This window comes from Dufourea novaeangliae, unplaced genomic scaffold, assembly GCF_001272555.1.
Source record: "Dufourea novaeangliae isolate 0120121106 unplaced genomic scaffold, ASM127255v1 scaffold133, whole genome shotgun sequence".
Taxonomy (NCBI): Eukaryota; Metazoa; Arthropoda; class Insecta; order Hymenoptera; family Halictidae; genus Dufourea; species Dufourea novaeangliae.
The window spans coordinates 1,433,506-1,450,047 of NW_015374011.1; the positions used below are offsets into that span (position 1 = coordinate 1,433,506).

Here is a 16,542-nt window from a genome sequence, read left to right on the forward strand (position 1 = left end):
CCGTAGATGGCGGCTCCGGTCTCTTTGACTATACTGTCATTCAAGAGGATTGTAAAGGCAATCTGACACGGTTAAAACAATTTCTATTCGCAATGGGTAGATTTTTCTTTTGTATTTTTTCGTAATCTTTATTTCGTGAAGTATCACGACACCAGACAGAACTCCTGTTGTAACTTAATAACTTTCAAATTGTCAGAGTAGGATAGGCAGTTTTTTTAACCGTTATTGGGTAGACGTCACGTACGAGTCGTTGTCAACTTTTTGTCCTTTCGTTTCGATTCAAAAGTACAACATCTAAGAGACATTGGAGATACATACTTTGCAAATTATCATTGACAGTTACATTTACCAACAAGGGTATATGTAACTGTGTGTTTATAATTTTATACGATGTACGGAGGAACCAGTGAAAAATTGATGGTCGTCGTTCTATTGGTGTGCCAAAAGTGCCCGTCAGTGCCTAGAGGTACACGATAGCTTACTCAACACAATAATGCATTGTTTCTTGGTATGTAGAAAATGAAAACCGTAGAAGGAAAAGTTGTTGCTTTAGGATCTCAGGGTAAGTTGTAGATCACGAATAACAGTAAGAATTATTTGTAATTTTGTGAATACCGTCTGCATTTTCCTTTTATACTTGTTGCATTTCATTTTCTGTATAATGTTTAAAAATGTCAATTTTTCGTTGCTACCATTTTCCATTATTTTCTCGATTTTCGTTGTCTGATTTCAAGTTTTCAAAGAAATTTATACACTGTAGTACCGTATAACGTGTTGGTTACTTTCAGAATGGTATTTAGGTTAGCTTTCGGTTTGTGTGTGCGTATATGTATATGTACACACATTGGCACACGTGCGTACATTAGATTCTAGCAATAAATTGGATACACTTGGGTCACTTTTTACACGGTGGATGCATACCGTGAAAGCAAAGAAACATGCAAAAAAAGGGCTGGGTTAAAGTTCATGAGTAAAAGAATTCAACAGTTCAGTACTTAACAATTTAGATTTTATTATTTTATTACCCTTGAGGAAGAGAGATTGTCTGTGCTATCGCTGAAGCTGCACTAATTACCTGCCAGATGCCTATAACTAGTCACAAGCACATATATAAATCTTATATTCCTACACTTTTATATATCTTGCAACATTATTTTTCTAGATTTTGTACACAGAAAAATTTATTTCTATTTGCTTGTTAACAATAAGGGTACCTGTCATTTAGTTAGTATACTTACTGTATATGTTTTAGGAGAATTAGAAAACAAACATAACTGCACTATGCAGTATATTGAAGAAAAGATGGATTTGAAATCTTCGTACAGCATACGTATGATTTTTATAACATGTTCTGGGCCCTAATTAGTGTGCATTATTGCAACCATGTTAAAGTAAGTAAAACGCTTTAAAAAACCGTGTAAAAGTAAATAAAACGTTTAAAAACTTGTGTAAAAGTAAACAAAACGTGTTTAGAAAACCGTGTAAAAAGAGCCTGGATGTAAGACACTGACATATTCATGTTACCACATTAACAGTACATACATATATTGCCAATGTTAAATTGTAAATAAATTTCTTTGCATGCAGACACAATAATTTTCTTCTGAACGGACAAATGAAGCTCGTGGTTATAATTGACTGCACGACGTATTAATTTTTCAGGTGTCGGAAAAACAAGTATGATCATTCGTTACGTCGGGAAAACTTTAAACGAACATATAAATCCTACAATAGGCGCGTCCTTTTTCACGTGCAAACTGAACGTGGAAAACACAAGAATACTACTACAGGTATCACGTTAGACAAATTAAAACGTCAAACGAATTTTACTATTTTTTTTTTGCTTCTCCCTTCTGTCTGTACTTTCGAACGAATTGCAACACATACGTGACACTCGTTCGGTTATTAAAACTCGATCTCGTAGTAAATGTATATAACCCTAGTCTTGTACAAAAACATGTGTATACATATATCACATATATATGTTTCGAATGTGGTCGTTTCCTCGAAAAAAAATATAGTTAAAGATGCATAGAGTACTTATACGTATAATGAGTCGTTGACGGATTTAACGAGCGTAACTTGGCATACATAGATTGAGTTGTTCTGTTGGGTATATACAGGTCTGGGACACAGCGGGACAGGAAAGATTCAGATCGATGGCACCAATGTATTATCGAAATGCGAATGCCGCTATTTTGGTATTCGATTTAACACAATACAACACATTCAGAGCGATGAAGGATTGGGTAATGGAACTTCGTAGAAACATTGAAGAGAGCATGGTTTTGGTCGTAATTGGAAATAAGTCGGATCTAAAGAAGGACCGACAAGTTGACGCTGAGGAGGGTAGAGTTTATGCAACAAAAATCGGCGCAACCTATCACGAAACATCGGTGCTACAGAATGAAGGAATCGAAAACGTTTTTTTAGACATCGGCATGGGACTTCTCAGACTGTCATCGATCGATCGTGATTTTACGTCTGTCAAAGTGTACGAGTCAGTGAATTCCATTTGGCCTGACACGAACACACCCCTTGTACCATCCCTCGAGGAAAAGCCTCAAAACGTCAGTATTGCGCATGGGATAGACGAGAAACCGTACGCGTGTTGCTAATCTGCTTTCTCGTCGTGCCTGCCAATGATTCGAATACATAATACATACATATGGAGTGTACTCTTCACATTTCTCCCCTTTCTACTACAATGTTAAGAGTACATATATACATATATGTATGTATGTGCATTCGTAATCTTTTTCGCCCTTGTATGATTACACATGGCCCACCCTCGCAAATATAAATACGCTCAATTCGAATGCATTCTCGTTTAATGTAAATATGTTGGAGGCATTTGTAACGACAGCAATATTTTTTTGCATAAATCACATTTATAGTAACAAAAAAATCATTCGTAACAATTCGTTCTTTTTCATGTACCGAATAGTTTTATTACGTTTTTCAAAAAAGTCGAAAATATTCTATGCATTCAATAGGTAGAAACTGTCGTACGTACCGATGAGACTAGGCAAAAGTCCGTTTCTCCGAAGCAAAAAGTAATGCACACACCTCTCGTAACTAAATTACGGATAGAAGAATTCCGTGCTCGTAAGTCGAGACTAGAACGATAATCGAAAGATGAATCATCCTCTCTTTGGGCCGGGCTTCAAGAAGCGTGACGCGTCTCAGCTTTGTTTAACTTATCTCATTCTTCTTACGTAAGTATTCCCGCGGTAATCTTCTACACTACATATAGCGATTCAAAATAAGGACATTAGAATACGTTTCTTCAGTAATCGTGTCAAATCGACAGATTGATTACGTACCAGGCTGGGCGGGTATTGATATTTTATTAAACGTTCAACATATACTCATCGAGAAATCGTATCCACAATCCGATCTATTTATTTTCTATTTAACTACACGATTACAGATTCGCTTGGTTACGTAAAAGTTTGGTCGTCCTGCATTCGATTCCAGGCGTTGAAAGTTACATTTTCTGTATGAGATATTTAAACTCTCTCATTTCGCGCTATTCCAACTTGTACAATGACGTGCAAACTCGACTTCCGCTCGGGGAAAAAGTGTCGTATGGGAAGGGCCGCCTCCTACTGCTTGGTATCGTGAATTACTGAAATTTATATGAAATTAATATTCGATTTAACCTTTATTTCGGTACTCGAAATAAATTTACCAAGTGAGTAGGAGGTCCTTCCCTTACGCCACTTTTTTCCCTAGCGGAAGCCGAGTTTGCTCGTGAGGGTACATATTACTACACATATGCGTGTGCATACCAAAGAAGAAACGAAATCCCGCGAGCACGATCTGTTTGGATTGTGGATGTATGCGAGAAAAAAGGTGCGCGTTACAACATTATGTCGTACCTGCTACACGATCAATTATCACACACAAATACGTATACAATACGTAGTACGGGTGTAGACTGGAGGAGTTTCTTCATGTTTACAAGTAGGAAAGGAGGAGAGACCAAGAACAGAGAGACGATTCTAACGTAATGTTCACTTTAGAGAGCTCCTATTATGTCTTGTATGAGAGAGTAGTCCGACAGTTGGGTGGGAACTTTGGTAAAGTTCAGATCGCTGAACATTCGCAAAATATGTGTACCCCCCTAGTGTGGCACGTGTAATTCTGTCTATCGCGCACGGTGAATGCGATGCGTCGGTATATGTGTGATTGCGAGTGAATGTAATACCTCTGATGATTTTTCCATCGGTCTAATCGGCGTTGGACCATCCACTGTTGATTAACGATCCAAAGAATTCATTGTACAAAATTATCCGAAGCATCGGTGAAACGGTAAAAAAAATGCTTAAACGGAGATTTGTAGTTTTACCGACCGTGCTTCATATTTTTAACATTATTGGACAATGTTTACGAGTGCAATGTCTGACGATCGATAATCATATAGTTGTTGCTGGAAATGGTAAAATTCATCGACTGAACAATCTTCGAAACAAAACAAACGGAAAAGAAAAGAAAACCATTTCATTCCTTAGATTGTTACGGAAGGATATCGGTGGGATCTAAATTGTCTGACGCGGATATCGTATTGCGAGTCGACGTCACGGATTTAACGGAATGCGAGGAACAATGTTCGAAAAGTGAACATGTCTGTAATTCATTTACATTCGGGTAAGAAAAATGCTCGATAAATCATTCATACGATAAACTTGTTACTTGGTTCTCTCCTCAGATGTAAATATTCAGAAGATACGCATAAATTTCTCAGTTTAATTTACAAACTATTTTTCTATTCTCCCTGTTAATGTTCGGCTTCTTATTAGCGTTGGCGTAAAGGGTAATGGTACCTGTGCCATCAGCGCCCTTATACCGGTGCTGGAAAATCTAGAGATTAATCCTGATTACGACGTATACGTAAAAACACGGCACGGTTCGTCGTGGTGTACCGGTGACCCTTCGTATGGAGACTTTCGACATGGAAATGGAAATCTGTTGATGAAACCTAACGATCGATCGAACGCACAAGGACACGTTACAGACGTCGGCGGTAGTTCATTTCGAAAATCGTTCAAACATTTATCGTCGATGCCAATTTACGCCTTTTTATATCCGAGGTAAAATAATCCTGTTCTGTCGTCATCTTTTACCTTCTTTCTTCTTTTCATCCCTTTTCTTCCTCTACTCTCCTCTCGCCCATCCTTCAATTCGACATTCAAAATTAGTGTATGTATGAGTATTCCAACAACGAGTCCTCATAATCGTACTTTTATAACCAGTTGAAATGAATTTGTAAAAAGGAAGACGTGTTTTGGTAATTTTAAGAAGTAAAGATAGCAAGACAAACTACGGACTCGCTAGTATCTACGATCTGTTCATCGATCACGACGGACGTTTTCTTTCCGGTGACGACAACCGTAGGGTCTTGGATATACTCGCGACTAGAAACGAACAGAAAGCATCGAGTAGTCCTTTCGGTAAGTTTCAACACGAGAGAATGATTATTATAATAATTAGTAATCGGGGATATTTTTTATAATAACCGAGATAATTGATAAACCGAATTGAAACACCCCTACTTATATCTATGTATTTTGAAACAGATGAAAATGAAAATTTAATAAAATAAAGCAATTAGAAATGGTTCTTGGATAGTGTAAATTGGCATACAATAGACGTTCAATAAGACTTGTTGGTATTTGTCGTTGTCTCTAATAATCGGCCAAAAACTCCAGCGACTCTAGATGTGCTCCTTCTCCATCATGCGCATAACTCCTCCCACTATTTCCACGGAAACGTTCACTTTTCTATAAAACCGCACGCGACTGTAATTTCTCCATTACTTCTCGCGCCATCTCGTCGAGTTGTTACACGCGTGTATTTAGTATACATACGTCTGTCCTTACAATCGTATTTACAGTTTTGCACGTACTTATCGACATGTAAAATATGTGCGCCAATAAATCTCGAAAAGTTTCCTGTAGCAGGAATACCGATAAAGTCGGTAAAAAAAAAAGTTGTAGGTAATTTCGAACACCAACGTCGACTGCTGACATTATGAAATATCATCGTTTCGGAGGAATCGACAAATTTTGTTACATCGAATAGCGACCAAAAAAAAAAGCAATTTTAATTTCTCGTATCGATTCTACGAATTATAAAACATGTTGACGAAATCCTGGCTGTGGTCACTTCTGATTTCGCTGATCTTTCTTTGTATCGTTCAAAGTTCGTCGTTACCGCGGAAGGAAAGTAACAACGATTTCACGCGTAAGTTTAGCAATGGAGCATTCAATAATCTAGAAAGTAAATACCATAATTAATATATTGAAACACCCCTACCCCGAATGTTTAAGAACATTGTTAATTGTATTGCTGTGTAACGAGTGTGATTCTGATTCATTGTGCCATTTACGTAGTCGTGACTTGTCATCGAAAACGGCAACCTGGTAAGAAGACGATGGAACTGCTTGTCGAACGTGTCGTAAATTGTGAGAATGTACAGGATTGTTATCGCGCATGCGAACACGAAAAGGCATTCGATTGTAAAGGTTTTAACTACAGGTACGTGAGGCAACAATTTTCGTCGACGATGCCTTTGACTTCGAGGTGAACAATTTCATGTCCTTGGACATGATACACGTAACAATGAATCGTTAACGATGGTTGTTTGTAATTTCAAGGCCTGAAACGAATAGATCGAATGGTTTATGCGAACTGACAGCAACACCATACTTTCGCATGAACCTTGACAAGGACTTCATAATCGATTCTCTATACGATTATTACGAAAAGGATCAAAATTGTTTTCGTTCTATGAGAAACGGCGGTACTTTTCGTGAGCAGATTCAACCAAGCATCCCGTGGTCACAGACGGAACAGAAAAATACAAATAACGATATTTTCCGTCAACAATCAATATCGTCGGGTCTCCCGCTCTACCAGACACTATATCCAACGAGTCAAGAGTCTAGTGAAAATTTTCATGATAACAAACACGGACGATTCGATAAACAATTTTCCCAAGAAAGTCTTCGGGGTGAGTAACGTACTCCTCTATATCCACAGAAAACTCCAACACATAAATATGGAGTGGTATACTATACCAACACTTTTCACTGAAGCATACCTTTACGTTTTTCTTCCTATTCACTTTCCTTATTACCTACTCACGTTTTCCTTTATCTTTCTGTTTTCAATCCTATGCAAGATACACGTTGGTCGTTATCGTAGTTTGTTTCGAGAATAGATGCCGTCTATATATACGTCTGTATGTATAATACCTCGGTAACACAGAAAAGAGAAATACATTTTATACTCTACAGAGTTTGCTTTCCATCGAAATGCACCTTCGAACTACTGGTACGGTGACGGGAGAAGTTCAGGAAGTAGTGTTAACGACAAATCTTTCTACGATTCTCGCATTGACTACAACAAAGGATTTTCAAACGAAAGATCTTCAGTTTCTCCCGTGTACCGGCTCGACGACCAGTCGCTACAACACGATTCCTTCTATTCCCGCGGCAAGGAACATTCTTCTGACAAATTATACAATTACGGTGGTGCATTTGGATACAGCGAGAACCACGTCCCATCCTCGAAAGAGTACCCTTTCGAGGAACAGGGGAAAACACCGGCAACACAGAGGTGTTCGATTAGATTCGCAACAGGTTCAAAACTCGGTAGAAATGTCTTACGGAAATCATATCTTGCACGTGATCTGAAACATTGTGAACAGCTTTGCAACATCGAAACGACATTTACCTGTGGAAGCTTCGCTTATAGGTAAGGGTAAGGGATGAAGAACTTGGTCCCAACTTCGTAATATAAGAAGGAAACGAACAAAGAAGCATTGATTTGAACAGAAACACGAAACGACGTTAACGCTTCTCGAATACAGTAATGTCTCGATGAGTCCGACGTGTTCGGGTCCACTTCGGAGCATTCGTGGCTAAGCGGAAAGGTTTTCAGCCCCTCAAAAATATGTTTTGATTGGTTCTTCAGGGGAACTCCTCTAGTGGTGGAAATAACGCCGTTGCTCGTGTCGCATTCATCAAAGAATCACTGTAAAATCACGTTAAATGCCGATATCCGGGCCGATCTTGCTCGAGTTTTCCCGACCCGTGGCTTAGGAATCCCATGACTTTGAGTACCGTACACTCTTAGGAATTCTGATGTGATCGTGACAGTTTGCGATTAATAAGCGTCAACGGTGACTTTGTTTTCTCAGTGCTTCAACAAGCTTTCCTATCAACTTGAAACGCGTCTCAAGTCTTGCGTCGTAAATCCCTATAATTCTCTTATTTTCATTCTATGCAGATACAACGTGTTAAGCACAAATCCCAGCGACAATTGCTTGCTAAGCGATCTCTTGTATCAAGATTTAAATTCTTACACGGATCTCGAGCCAGATCGTGATTACGATATCTACGTGGTGATCCAAGATTCAAAGATTTGTCTCTTAGAAAAGACAACGACTCGTTACCCATCGGAAGAATGTTTTTCGAGGGTGAGAAGTGGATTTGGTATACCGACGGATATAACGAGGAAATCAACGTTCGCGCATAATTTAGGGGAATGTCAGTTTGCATGCACGATGTCGCAAGAATTTATTTGCAAAAGTTTCGTTTTTGTATATGGAACCATCAAGTACCACGAAGAACGCGCTCCAGAGCATGTACACCCCAATTGTTTCTTGAGCGATTCGCCTTCGAGGGAAATAAATCCTGTTAATATGCCCGACATGGATGGCGCTGAATTATACGAAAGAAGTAGCTTCCCCAATGGTTGCGAAACGTATCGTTCGGTAGCATCGGTATCCGATACCACTGCATTATACGAGAAGGAATCTGTTCCAGCCCGCTCCGACGAGCTTTGTTACACTCGGTATCACAGGCCATGCAAATTAATGCCTCACGCAATAGTGTCATCGACACGAGCACCTACAAAGTCGGAATGTCGTCGGGAGTGTTCGTTAATGAGAAACACGGGCACGACAACATGCATGTCTTTCAATTACATGTAAGCACACTTCCTTATTTTTAAACTAAACATGCTTTTCTCTCCTTACGCGCAATACAATTAATCGAATCAGGAACTCTAAACGTACGTCATCCAACATTTATTCATTAGGATTACCGGTGACAGTGCCCAGGAAAATTGTTTGTTAAGCGACATATCGATTCAAGACCTGAGACCAAATTTCGACTATACCTACGACCACGATCATATGCTGTATACGTGGAAAGATCTTGAGCCATTCTGCGGTTTGCCAATGAATGCTCTTTACGAAATAAATGTTGCACCGATACTCGAAGAACAAGGCCAGCCGTTGCCTCCTACACTAAGCCAATCGAACCCACAAGACATGTTTAACAGTAAAACCCATTCAACAGGAACGATTTTCCACTCCGATTCTCGAGCGAGGAACAAGTCCAAGCCGAAAACATACGGACGTTATTACGAACGGAATTACGAGGAGACAGATAATTATGGCGTTGTCGATAGTGGCGAGCCTCAATCGCCATTGTCTGTCGATAGTTATGAACATGAATTCGACTTCCTCCATTGTAAGTAGAAATTAAAAGCAAAGAAAACTTGAACCCACACCATGAGTAACGCATCAGCCGAGATTGATATTTTCCATTGTGTGTCACCGTTATTATTTAGCAAGGATGCTTTCTGCATTTCGACGTTACACAGTAAACGGCCATCCTTGCAAGAATGGCACCGTTTGTCAACGGAACGAGATTGCTGGTTTTTGGTCCTGTGAACTCGATGGAACTGAGTACGGTGACTGGGATTATTGTTGTGAACTTAACCACAGGTGTGGTTTCTCACAAGGATATCACTATCCCTGGTAATAATAGTAGTAGTAATAATAATAATAACAAAGTGATCAAGCTTGTTTTATTTCGACAGTTTTCACTATCAGCAATGTATATTTTAGGTGCTACGTGGGTTCGAATTACGACCAATGGAGACCTTGTAGCGAAACATATTATCCTTATAATTTAACCAGAGATCGTTCTTTTCATCGACAGTCACCAGTATACTCGGCGCGTCATTGGCCGGTCATTTATCAGCATGATACGTTACCGCCAAACTGTACCATCAGCGACTTTACAGAGAAAAGAAGTTATCGTGATTAAAAAAAAAAATCAATGAATAAAGTTTCGATCTAACACATCACAAATGTGTCTAATAATCGTACAATCTCAGACTTTGACCAATGTATTATCCGCTAGCCAGCAGTAATTAAATATTTTAATCCCTACCGGAAATGATTACGATTAAACCTAATCACATTTAAACGCGCTTACCACACACCCGTACTCTTCCCTTTAAAGGAAAAGGCTCATAGCGCTATCTGTAGCGGAACATTCAAGCTACTAATCAATTAGTATGATAATCTTGTTACAAGATGCCATCATGGATCTATTTTCTATATTAGATTCTATATTCTATATTAGAAATATGTGATACGATGCCAATTAATATGTCGTATGGTACATGCGCCAACCATTGGCTGGTAAGACATCTTTCCCCTGTGCTGTTCAGCTTATTGGAGCTCGACAAGTTCAGCTCCCAACTATACACATGTATGGTATTTGTAAATGTGTGTGTATACATATGCATGCGTATATTTTCTATCTCAGTAATAAATTTTGCTTAAATACTCCAAATTAATATTACACGTGTATTTACATAATCGACAATTCAAGTTGCGTAAACAACACTTGTAACGAGTAGCGCTGTAACAAACATGAGCAATACGCTGCCGCTCAACAGAGGCCGCCTCGCCTGTACCTTTCCCATTTCGTCTTTATCGTGACGATTTCATCGTTAGCGTCCTTTTATTATTGAATCGTATTGCTGTCCCCCTCTCCACCCCCTCGTCAACCCGCGTTCTAATAGTTATTGTTGTATGTACATGTGTTGTCAATCTCGTTTTCGTGTATAATCAGTCATTAACGTTATGTCTTTATTAACTGCGGTGATTTATCGAGGCTAATTTTGTCATGGCGGCGTCACCGGCGCCGCCATCGTAACTTATTCCCGAGACATTTGGCGACTCTAGAATCGAACGAGTTATTTGTGAAGGAAAAGAAGAAAGTGTAGCAACTGTGGACAAACAAATATTGGCTTTATATTTTTTTTTTAAGTGCATGTAAACTCGTTGCGCCCGCAACAGTTGGAAAAGTGTGTATGGTAACGAGATATATATATACATATGTATACTAGAAATTTAGTCACGAATAGCGTATGTATGTATGTGATGTTTTCTTTAGAAAGTTTTACCTCGCATCATAAAAATGCCGAAAAATCGGTTAGTTTCACGTGCCGTGGCTGGTGCTCGAGCGTCTCACGTCACCTTAAATTTGGAGTGCACAGAAGAGCCACTCAGCGAAGCACAATTAATGTCAAAATTAGAGCTCAAAGAAAATTACGACAGAGTATGTTTTCCAACTTATCTTATAAAATATTGCCTGTTGAAATATAATTCTTTGTAGGAGGTTTCTACTTCCATAATTTATAATGTCTATTTGCTCCTGTTTAGGTTGCTGCCACCTTAGAAGAAATGATTAAAGATCGTGGAGGTAAATTAATATGTCAAGCTGGCAATGTCAATGGTTACCAATACACATTGTAAGTGTCATTTTCTTTCGAAATGTTGTGTTTTTGCGATTGCTACTTCTTCAGTAATCTTAGAGTTTGTATTTTCTTGTATACCAGGCCTTCAAATGCTCCACCAACAGTCGTTAAAACTAATCCTCCACCCATTGTCAATGTAGTGAGTATTAAGGCAAATGTGTGTAGATCATCCCGATTGTTGACATGTTTCTACATTCCTAACATTTACAGAATCAAAATAAGAGTCAACCACCCATTAAACTAAATGTGTTGAATAACACAAATGGTTCCCAGAGTAATATACAATTGGTTGTGGACTCACGAATGGGAGTTATTCTGGGTTCAGTAGCTCAACCTCAAGGTAAAGAGTTATTTGTTATAGAATGCAATAATGTTAGAATAGCGATTAAAAATCGCACTAATTATAGTAACTTCTATGACAACCACTTCGTCAGTTTCTATACCCACCACCCCATCAACACCTGCATCGACATCCACATCTATGGTAACAGCTCTGCCTACAGCTCTGCCTACAATTACGCATTCACAAACGGAAAATGTACGAAAAATATTATTATTCTCTTATTTAGTTAGATGGAAGATGATATATTAAGAACACGTTAATTTTTCGCAGTATAAATACACGCGATCTGGGCGTAGAACAAAGGTACTTCAACCACAACAACCTGATATAATAGAGGAAGTATGTTATTCATAAATATTGTTTTGCTTAATGTCTTTTGATTGAACTTATTATCTTACTCTGATTGTATGCAGCCTGTATTAGTCACTCGGGGCAGACAAAAAGTAGGATCTTCGACACATGTTGTCACACCGAGTAAGTTACACAATATGGTATTTGTACATGCATTCAATGAAAAAACCAGTAAAGTGTAACAGTGTCGGCGCGAGTGAACGTAAAGATACAAGTATGTTATTTTCAGCTACTACTAGCCCCCAAGGTGTAACCAATCTTAGAATAAAAACAGTAAGCAAGCAACAGATTACTCCATCTGTGTCACCAACCGTGACCACTATAGGCACCAATGCAGGGACAACTACGAGATTATCCATAACTAAACCCACCGAACACACGAGCATCGGTGGAATATCAGTCGGGAATAAGAACGCAGGTTAGAAAGGGTGTCCTTTCAGGATTAAAGCTCTCACGTTAATTGATTTATTTTAGCACGAATATTAAGATTCTTATTGTTCAAAATGTTCTTGTTTCTTTGTAGTAGTTAATTTATGAACGAACGAATAGGGTCAGCCACTTTCAACAATTTAATTTTTGTGTAGCTTGCGAGCAAATTGATGAATCAAAGAAGAATCTTCCAGATGGTAGAGAAGTAATCTTCAACAAAATGAATGGCGGCAGAACATTTCCTTCGTTGGTTGTCATAGCTAGACCTAATCTTCGTACAAAGGATATTGCACCACAAATAGCTCAAAAAGAAAGGTCGGAATTAGGTATTTATCTAAATATAGAAATAATCATCGCTTGGTGTCTTATTGGTCTATACAAACATGCTGATACATGTGCATTTCAGATATCAAAGTCAAAAGCGTACTCATGTTTTCTGCCACTAAGTTTGCGGAATGGTTGATACAGCAAGGATTGGTAAAATCGGAACAGTATTGTGCTCAGCATAGTAATACTTACCAAAAGACTAAGTTAAAATTAGGAATGTACAGCGATCAAGGTACATTTCCATATTCGGGAGGATACGTTTGGATCTCAAGTTGCTGCCCTGATCGTTTCGTGTCCGTTTTCTCCGGCTCTATATTTCAAGGAGCCCCGTATACACCTACAATTCTTTTAAAGTTAATTTATCACTGGGCATGTCAAACGAACGTTCAAAATGTTGTTTCCTGGGTCAAAGTTACGAACGTGTACGTGAAAAACTTCTACACGCATCTGCGTAGCATTTGCACAGCGGCGGTTTGGGATAAATCACGTAAAATGGGAGGCAAAAATTCAGTGATACAAGTCGGTGTGATTAGTCTTGGTACAACGTCGCAGGATGGAAATTTACGGCAAGTTAAAGTCGAAGTGCTTGGTGTGCTAGATTTCACTACCTTAGATTTAAAATTGAGAGCGTGCGATCCTGTGCAAGATGGCGATAGATCGTACAAGAGACGATTCAATAATATTTTACATCCACTGAAGGACTGGGTTCACACAGATTCGAAGATTATGACGGATTTCACTGTCGACAAAAGTACACTCGAAGAAATGGGCTTCAGTAACGTTACGCAATCTGCATTTTCCGATCAGAATCCTCGAAATGTTATGAGTAATTATCACATTATGGAATATTTAAGAAAAATTGTCCCGAGGATGTTTCAAAATACTCTCAGTTTACTTAGTAGACAAATGATACAGCAATTCTTGGACGAGTTAGTATGGAGAGAAATGTATGGCTCGACCACTGCTCGGGCATTCGACAATATTATCGCACATATTGCGGAGCAAACGAGGATAGACTTTAATGAAAGTCTGTTAGATCGTTTGGCTAAAATAGCCGCAAATCCTTTCCAGAATTGGTCCTACTCGAATGTAAATCCACCTCCTTTAGCGCCCCTTGGAACGGCGAACAAAGAAGAAATTAAAGCTGGATGCGATATTTTGGTTCAAACAAATAATGTTGTAGTAGGTAGTAACATCAATCAGCAGCCGCAGCAATCACAAGAAACGTTGTCGTCTTTTCCTCAAGCAACCAAACCTGGACCAAAAAGAGGACGTAAAAGAAATATTACGTTAGTAACGGCAGCGACTGCGAATAGCCCAGAACCCGAAGCGAAAAAGAATAAGTTCGATGCGAAAATTACCAGTAGCAAAGACTGGGAGAAGGAAAGCAAAAATGATCAGATATCGTTGCAAGAATATTACTATGCCACCATGGAAGGAGAGAAAAGTCTACTGTTGAAAGAGCACAAATCTACGTTGTATTTTAAATGCTTCCTATGCACGATGACGATGCGTACCAATACAGACGTGATGGAACATACAATCAGTCACGTTCCACCTCAAGTGCCTGGACAATCGAATTCACCCGTGTGTCGATACTGTTGCACAGCTTTTTCGTCTCAGCATCAAATGGTTACCCATGTTACAGAAACGCACAGTAATTTCGGCCATTCCGACAGTGATATGGTTGTTTGCGCTATCTGCGAACAAAAATTTGGAAATACCGGCCTTTTGATCTGTCATTTATCGTCCATACATTATCCTTCGGAAATGCCATATCGATGTGAGAGCTGTGGTTACCGCACTTCCAGTCACAAGGACGCTATCGATCACTTTTATTCTGTTCACGAAAAAGGTGAAGGTTTACAATGTCCTTATTGCCTGAAAGTAATACAGTTTGTGAACGAAGGCAGTCCTAGTATTACTAGCGTGCACGCTTTCTTACTGCACATGCAAAGGCACGTTATCAGAAGGGAACAAGGACGAGGAAACAAGTGTTCTAGATGCTGTCTCTGGTTTAATCAAAAGGGTGCGTTAAAAGCTCATCAGAGAGAGTTGCATGACTGCGTTTCCGGTCCCAAAGTTGTTCCATATTCGGGTGGTAGTAACGGTATAATGATACCAAAGTTGCGAACACAAACCAGACGATTCGACATTGACAGTCCTATAACGGAATTGCCACACGACGAGAAGGTTAAGAAATGGGCAACGGGTCCAATCACAGTGAACGTTCCAGTGGAAAATCTGTCTTGTCAAGAATGTGAAGAGGATATAGACGAATATGATCATTATCCAGGCGAACAAAAATGCCAACAATGCCGCTATATAACCTGTTGCTGGCGGGCATTTAAAGAACACCAACAACAAATTCATAACGAGCGCCCAATGACCAGCCTCGTAGTTCCTTCTCCACTCATCAATACTCCGTTGGACAAGAAGATGCAATGTGCGTGCGGTTATGCGACCGTTGATGGGAATCAGTTAGCTACACATTTGATCAGGTGTAAAAAGGTATCTGCCTATCCCATGGAACCTACAGCACCGTCCGCAATGTTGGACAGTTTGGGATTGGTTCCAAAAACTATTTCCGAGGACACGGATGTTGATGGGAAAAGGACTAATAATTTACGTTAAAGTACAAAACAACCGCAGGACACAGTGTTAGGAGGTATGTCAGTGAAATACAACTTCCGGACGTGACTATCTAACATGGTGGCTAATCAAATGACGTATCCGCGATTTACAAGATCAGATTGAATGAGTCAGCATTAAGTGCATTACATGCCTGTATTATTAAGTAATGTAGAATGGAGAATGGAATAGTAAAATAGAATAATTCGAATCAGTTGCTTGTTTTACGTACGTACGCGTATAACTAACGCATTCGTTCTCTATTCCGTGCGGGTATAATTGTAATATATAATCTTACCCGCGTTTGTTAATTTAATTCGCAACTCTATCGATTTCTTGTCGCTTTAAGATGCATAAAGTCGAAACTAAATGACCAATGTGTATGCGTGCGTTTAGCTGGGATTACACTCGAATGAATGTACTGAATCTACTTGTTGAAGTACGTTTCATTACCACGATATATGTTGCTGTATCGTGCATTGTTTGGTAATACTGTTACAGTAATTACATTTTCAATAAACATATTTTATCGATAGCATTAGTGCATCTTTGAATTGATATTAAATTGAAAATTGTACCATTATAGAGCATAGTAAACGAGTATCTGAGATTATGTGCGCGTTTAGTTACGAAATTTATAGAAAGACATACGATGTCTTTATACGCATTCAGTGCAAGAGGTGCTTGGTTTCTTCCCGTTCTTTTCTATACAGGTTGGTAAGGGATACATACAGACGTATGTACAATCCATACAGAAACAATTTATTTTCTTAACGTTTATTTAGCACGTACGGTTTTTTGTACGAACGATAAGTGTAGCATACATG

The 16,542-nt window shown here is 39.0% G+C and overlaps 3 protein-coding genes across 5 annotated transcripts; all 3 read left to right on the forward strand.

Annotated features, from left to right (window-relative positions):
- Nucleotides 1-272: 272 nt before the first annotated feature.
- Nucleotides 273-2,902, forward strand: LOC107188568 (ras-related protein RabJ-like). 2 transcript variants are annotated; one of them, XM_015576876.1, is made up of 3 exons: nt 273-562; nt 1,663-1,790; nt 2,124-2,902. In XM_015576876.1, exons 1-3 carry the CDS (start codon nt 520-522, stop codon nt 2,616-2,618), a joined length of 666 nt encoding a protein of 221 aa, XP_015432362.1. In that variant the 5' UTR covers nt 273-519; the 3' UTR covers nt 2,619-2,902. The 2 variants fall into 2 exon arrangements, with proteins under 2 accessions (XP_015432362.1, XP_015432363.1); XM_015576877.1 differs by lacking the exon at nt 273-562 and adding an exon at nt 1,272-1,391.
- A 1,424-nt stretch (nt 2,903-4,326) lies between these two features.
- On the forward strand, nt 4,327-10,130 carry LOC107188529. The gene is made up of 11 exons (XM_015576831.1): nt 4,327-4,444; nt 4,518-4,653; nt 4,806-5,096; nt 5,305-5,456; nt 6,399-6,543; nt 6,663-7,018; nt 7,305-7,764; nt 8,299-9,000; nt 9,112-9,548; nt 9,649-9,838; nt 9,929-10,130. The coding sequence occupies exons 1-11, from the start codon at nt 4,327-4,329 to the stop codon at nt 10,128-10,130; spliced, it is 3,189 nt and encodes a 1,062-aa protein (XP_015432317.1).
- Nucleotides 10,131-10,786: 656 nt separating this feature from the next.
- LOC107188550 lies at nt 10,787-15,816 on the forward strand. 2 transcript variants are annotated; one of them, XM_015576854.1, is made up of 11 exons: nt 10,787-11,190; nt 11,271-11,435; nt 11,540-11,628; nt 11,716-11,773; nt 11,845-11,974; nt 12,042-12,172; nt 12,248-12,316; nt 12,391-12,451; nt 12,558-12,746; nt 12,913-13,083; nt 13,164-15,816. In XM_015576854.1, the coding sequence occupies exons 1-11, from the start codon at nt 11,188-11,190 to the stop codon at nt 15,716-15,718; spliced, it is 3,621 nt and encodes a 1,206-aa protein (XP_015432340.1). In that variant the 5' UTR covers nt 10,787-11,187; the 3' UTR covers nt 15,719-15,816. The 2 variants fall into 2 exon arrangements, with proteins under 2 accessions (XP_015432340.1, XP_015432341.1); XM_015576855.1 differs by having other exon boundaries at nt 12,069-12,172.
- Nucleotides 15,817-16,542: the final 726 nt, after the last annotated feature.

What these genes read in the sequence shown, in the direction of transcription:
- LOC107188550 (XM_015576854.1), top strand. An exon ending in TCAAAGAAAATTACGACAGA is followed by an intron (nt 11,436 to 11,539) that starts GTATGTTTTCCA and finishes GCTCCTGTTTAG; the next exon opens with GTTGCTGCCACCTTAGAAGA. An exon ending in CGCATTCACAAACGGAAAAT is followed by an intron (nt 12,173 to 12,247) that starts GTACGAAAAATA and finishes AATTTTTCGCAG; the next exon opens with TATAAATACACGCGATCTGG.
- LOC107188529 (XM_015576831.1), top strand. Translation starts at nt 4,327, where the DNA reads ATGCTTAAACGGAGATTTGTAGTTTTACCGACCGTGCTTCATATTTTT. An exon ending in TGTAATTCATTTACATTCGG is followed by an intron (nt 4,654 to 4,805) that starts GTAAGAAAAATG and finishes GCTTCTTATTAG; the next exon opens with CGTTGGCGTAAAGGGTAATG. An exon ending in CAAGGATATCACTATCCCTG is followed by an intron (nt 9,839 to 9,928) that starts GTAATAATAGTA and finishes TGTATATTTTAG; the next exon opens with GTGCTACGTGGGTTCGAATT.
- LOC107188568 (XM_015576876.1), top strand. Translation starts at nt 520, where the DNA reads ATGAAAACCGTAGAAGGAAAAGTTGTTGCTTTAGGATCTCAGG. An exon ending in TGTTGCTTTAGGATCTCAGG is followed by an intron (nt 563 to 1,662) that starts GTAAGTTGTAGA and finishes TTAATTTTTCAG; the next exon opens with GTGTCGGAAAAACAAGTATG. An exon ending in ACACAAGAATACTACTACAG is followed by an intron (nt 1,791 to 2,123) that starts GTATCACGTTAG and finishes GGGTATATACAG; the next exon opens with GTCTGGGACACAGCGGGACA.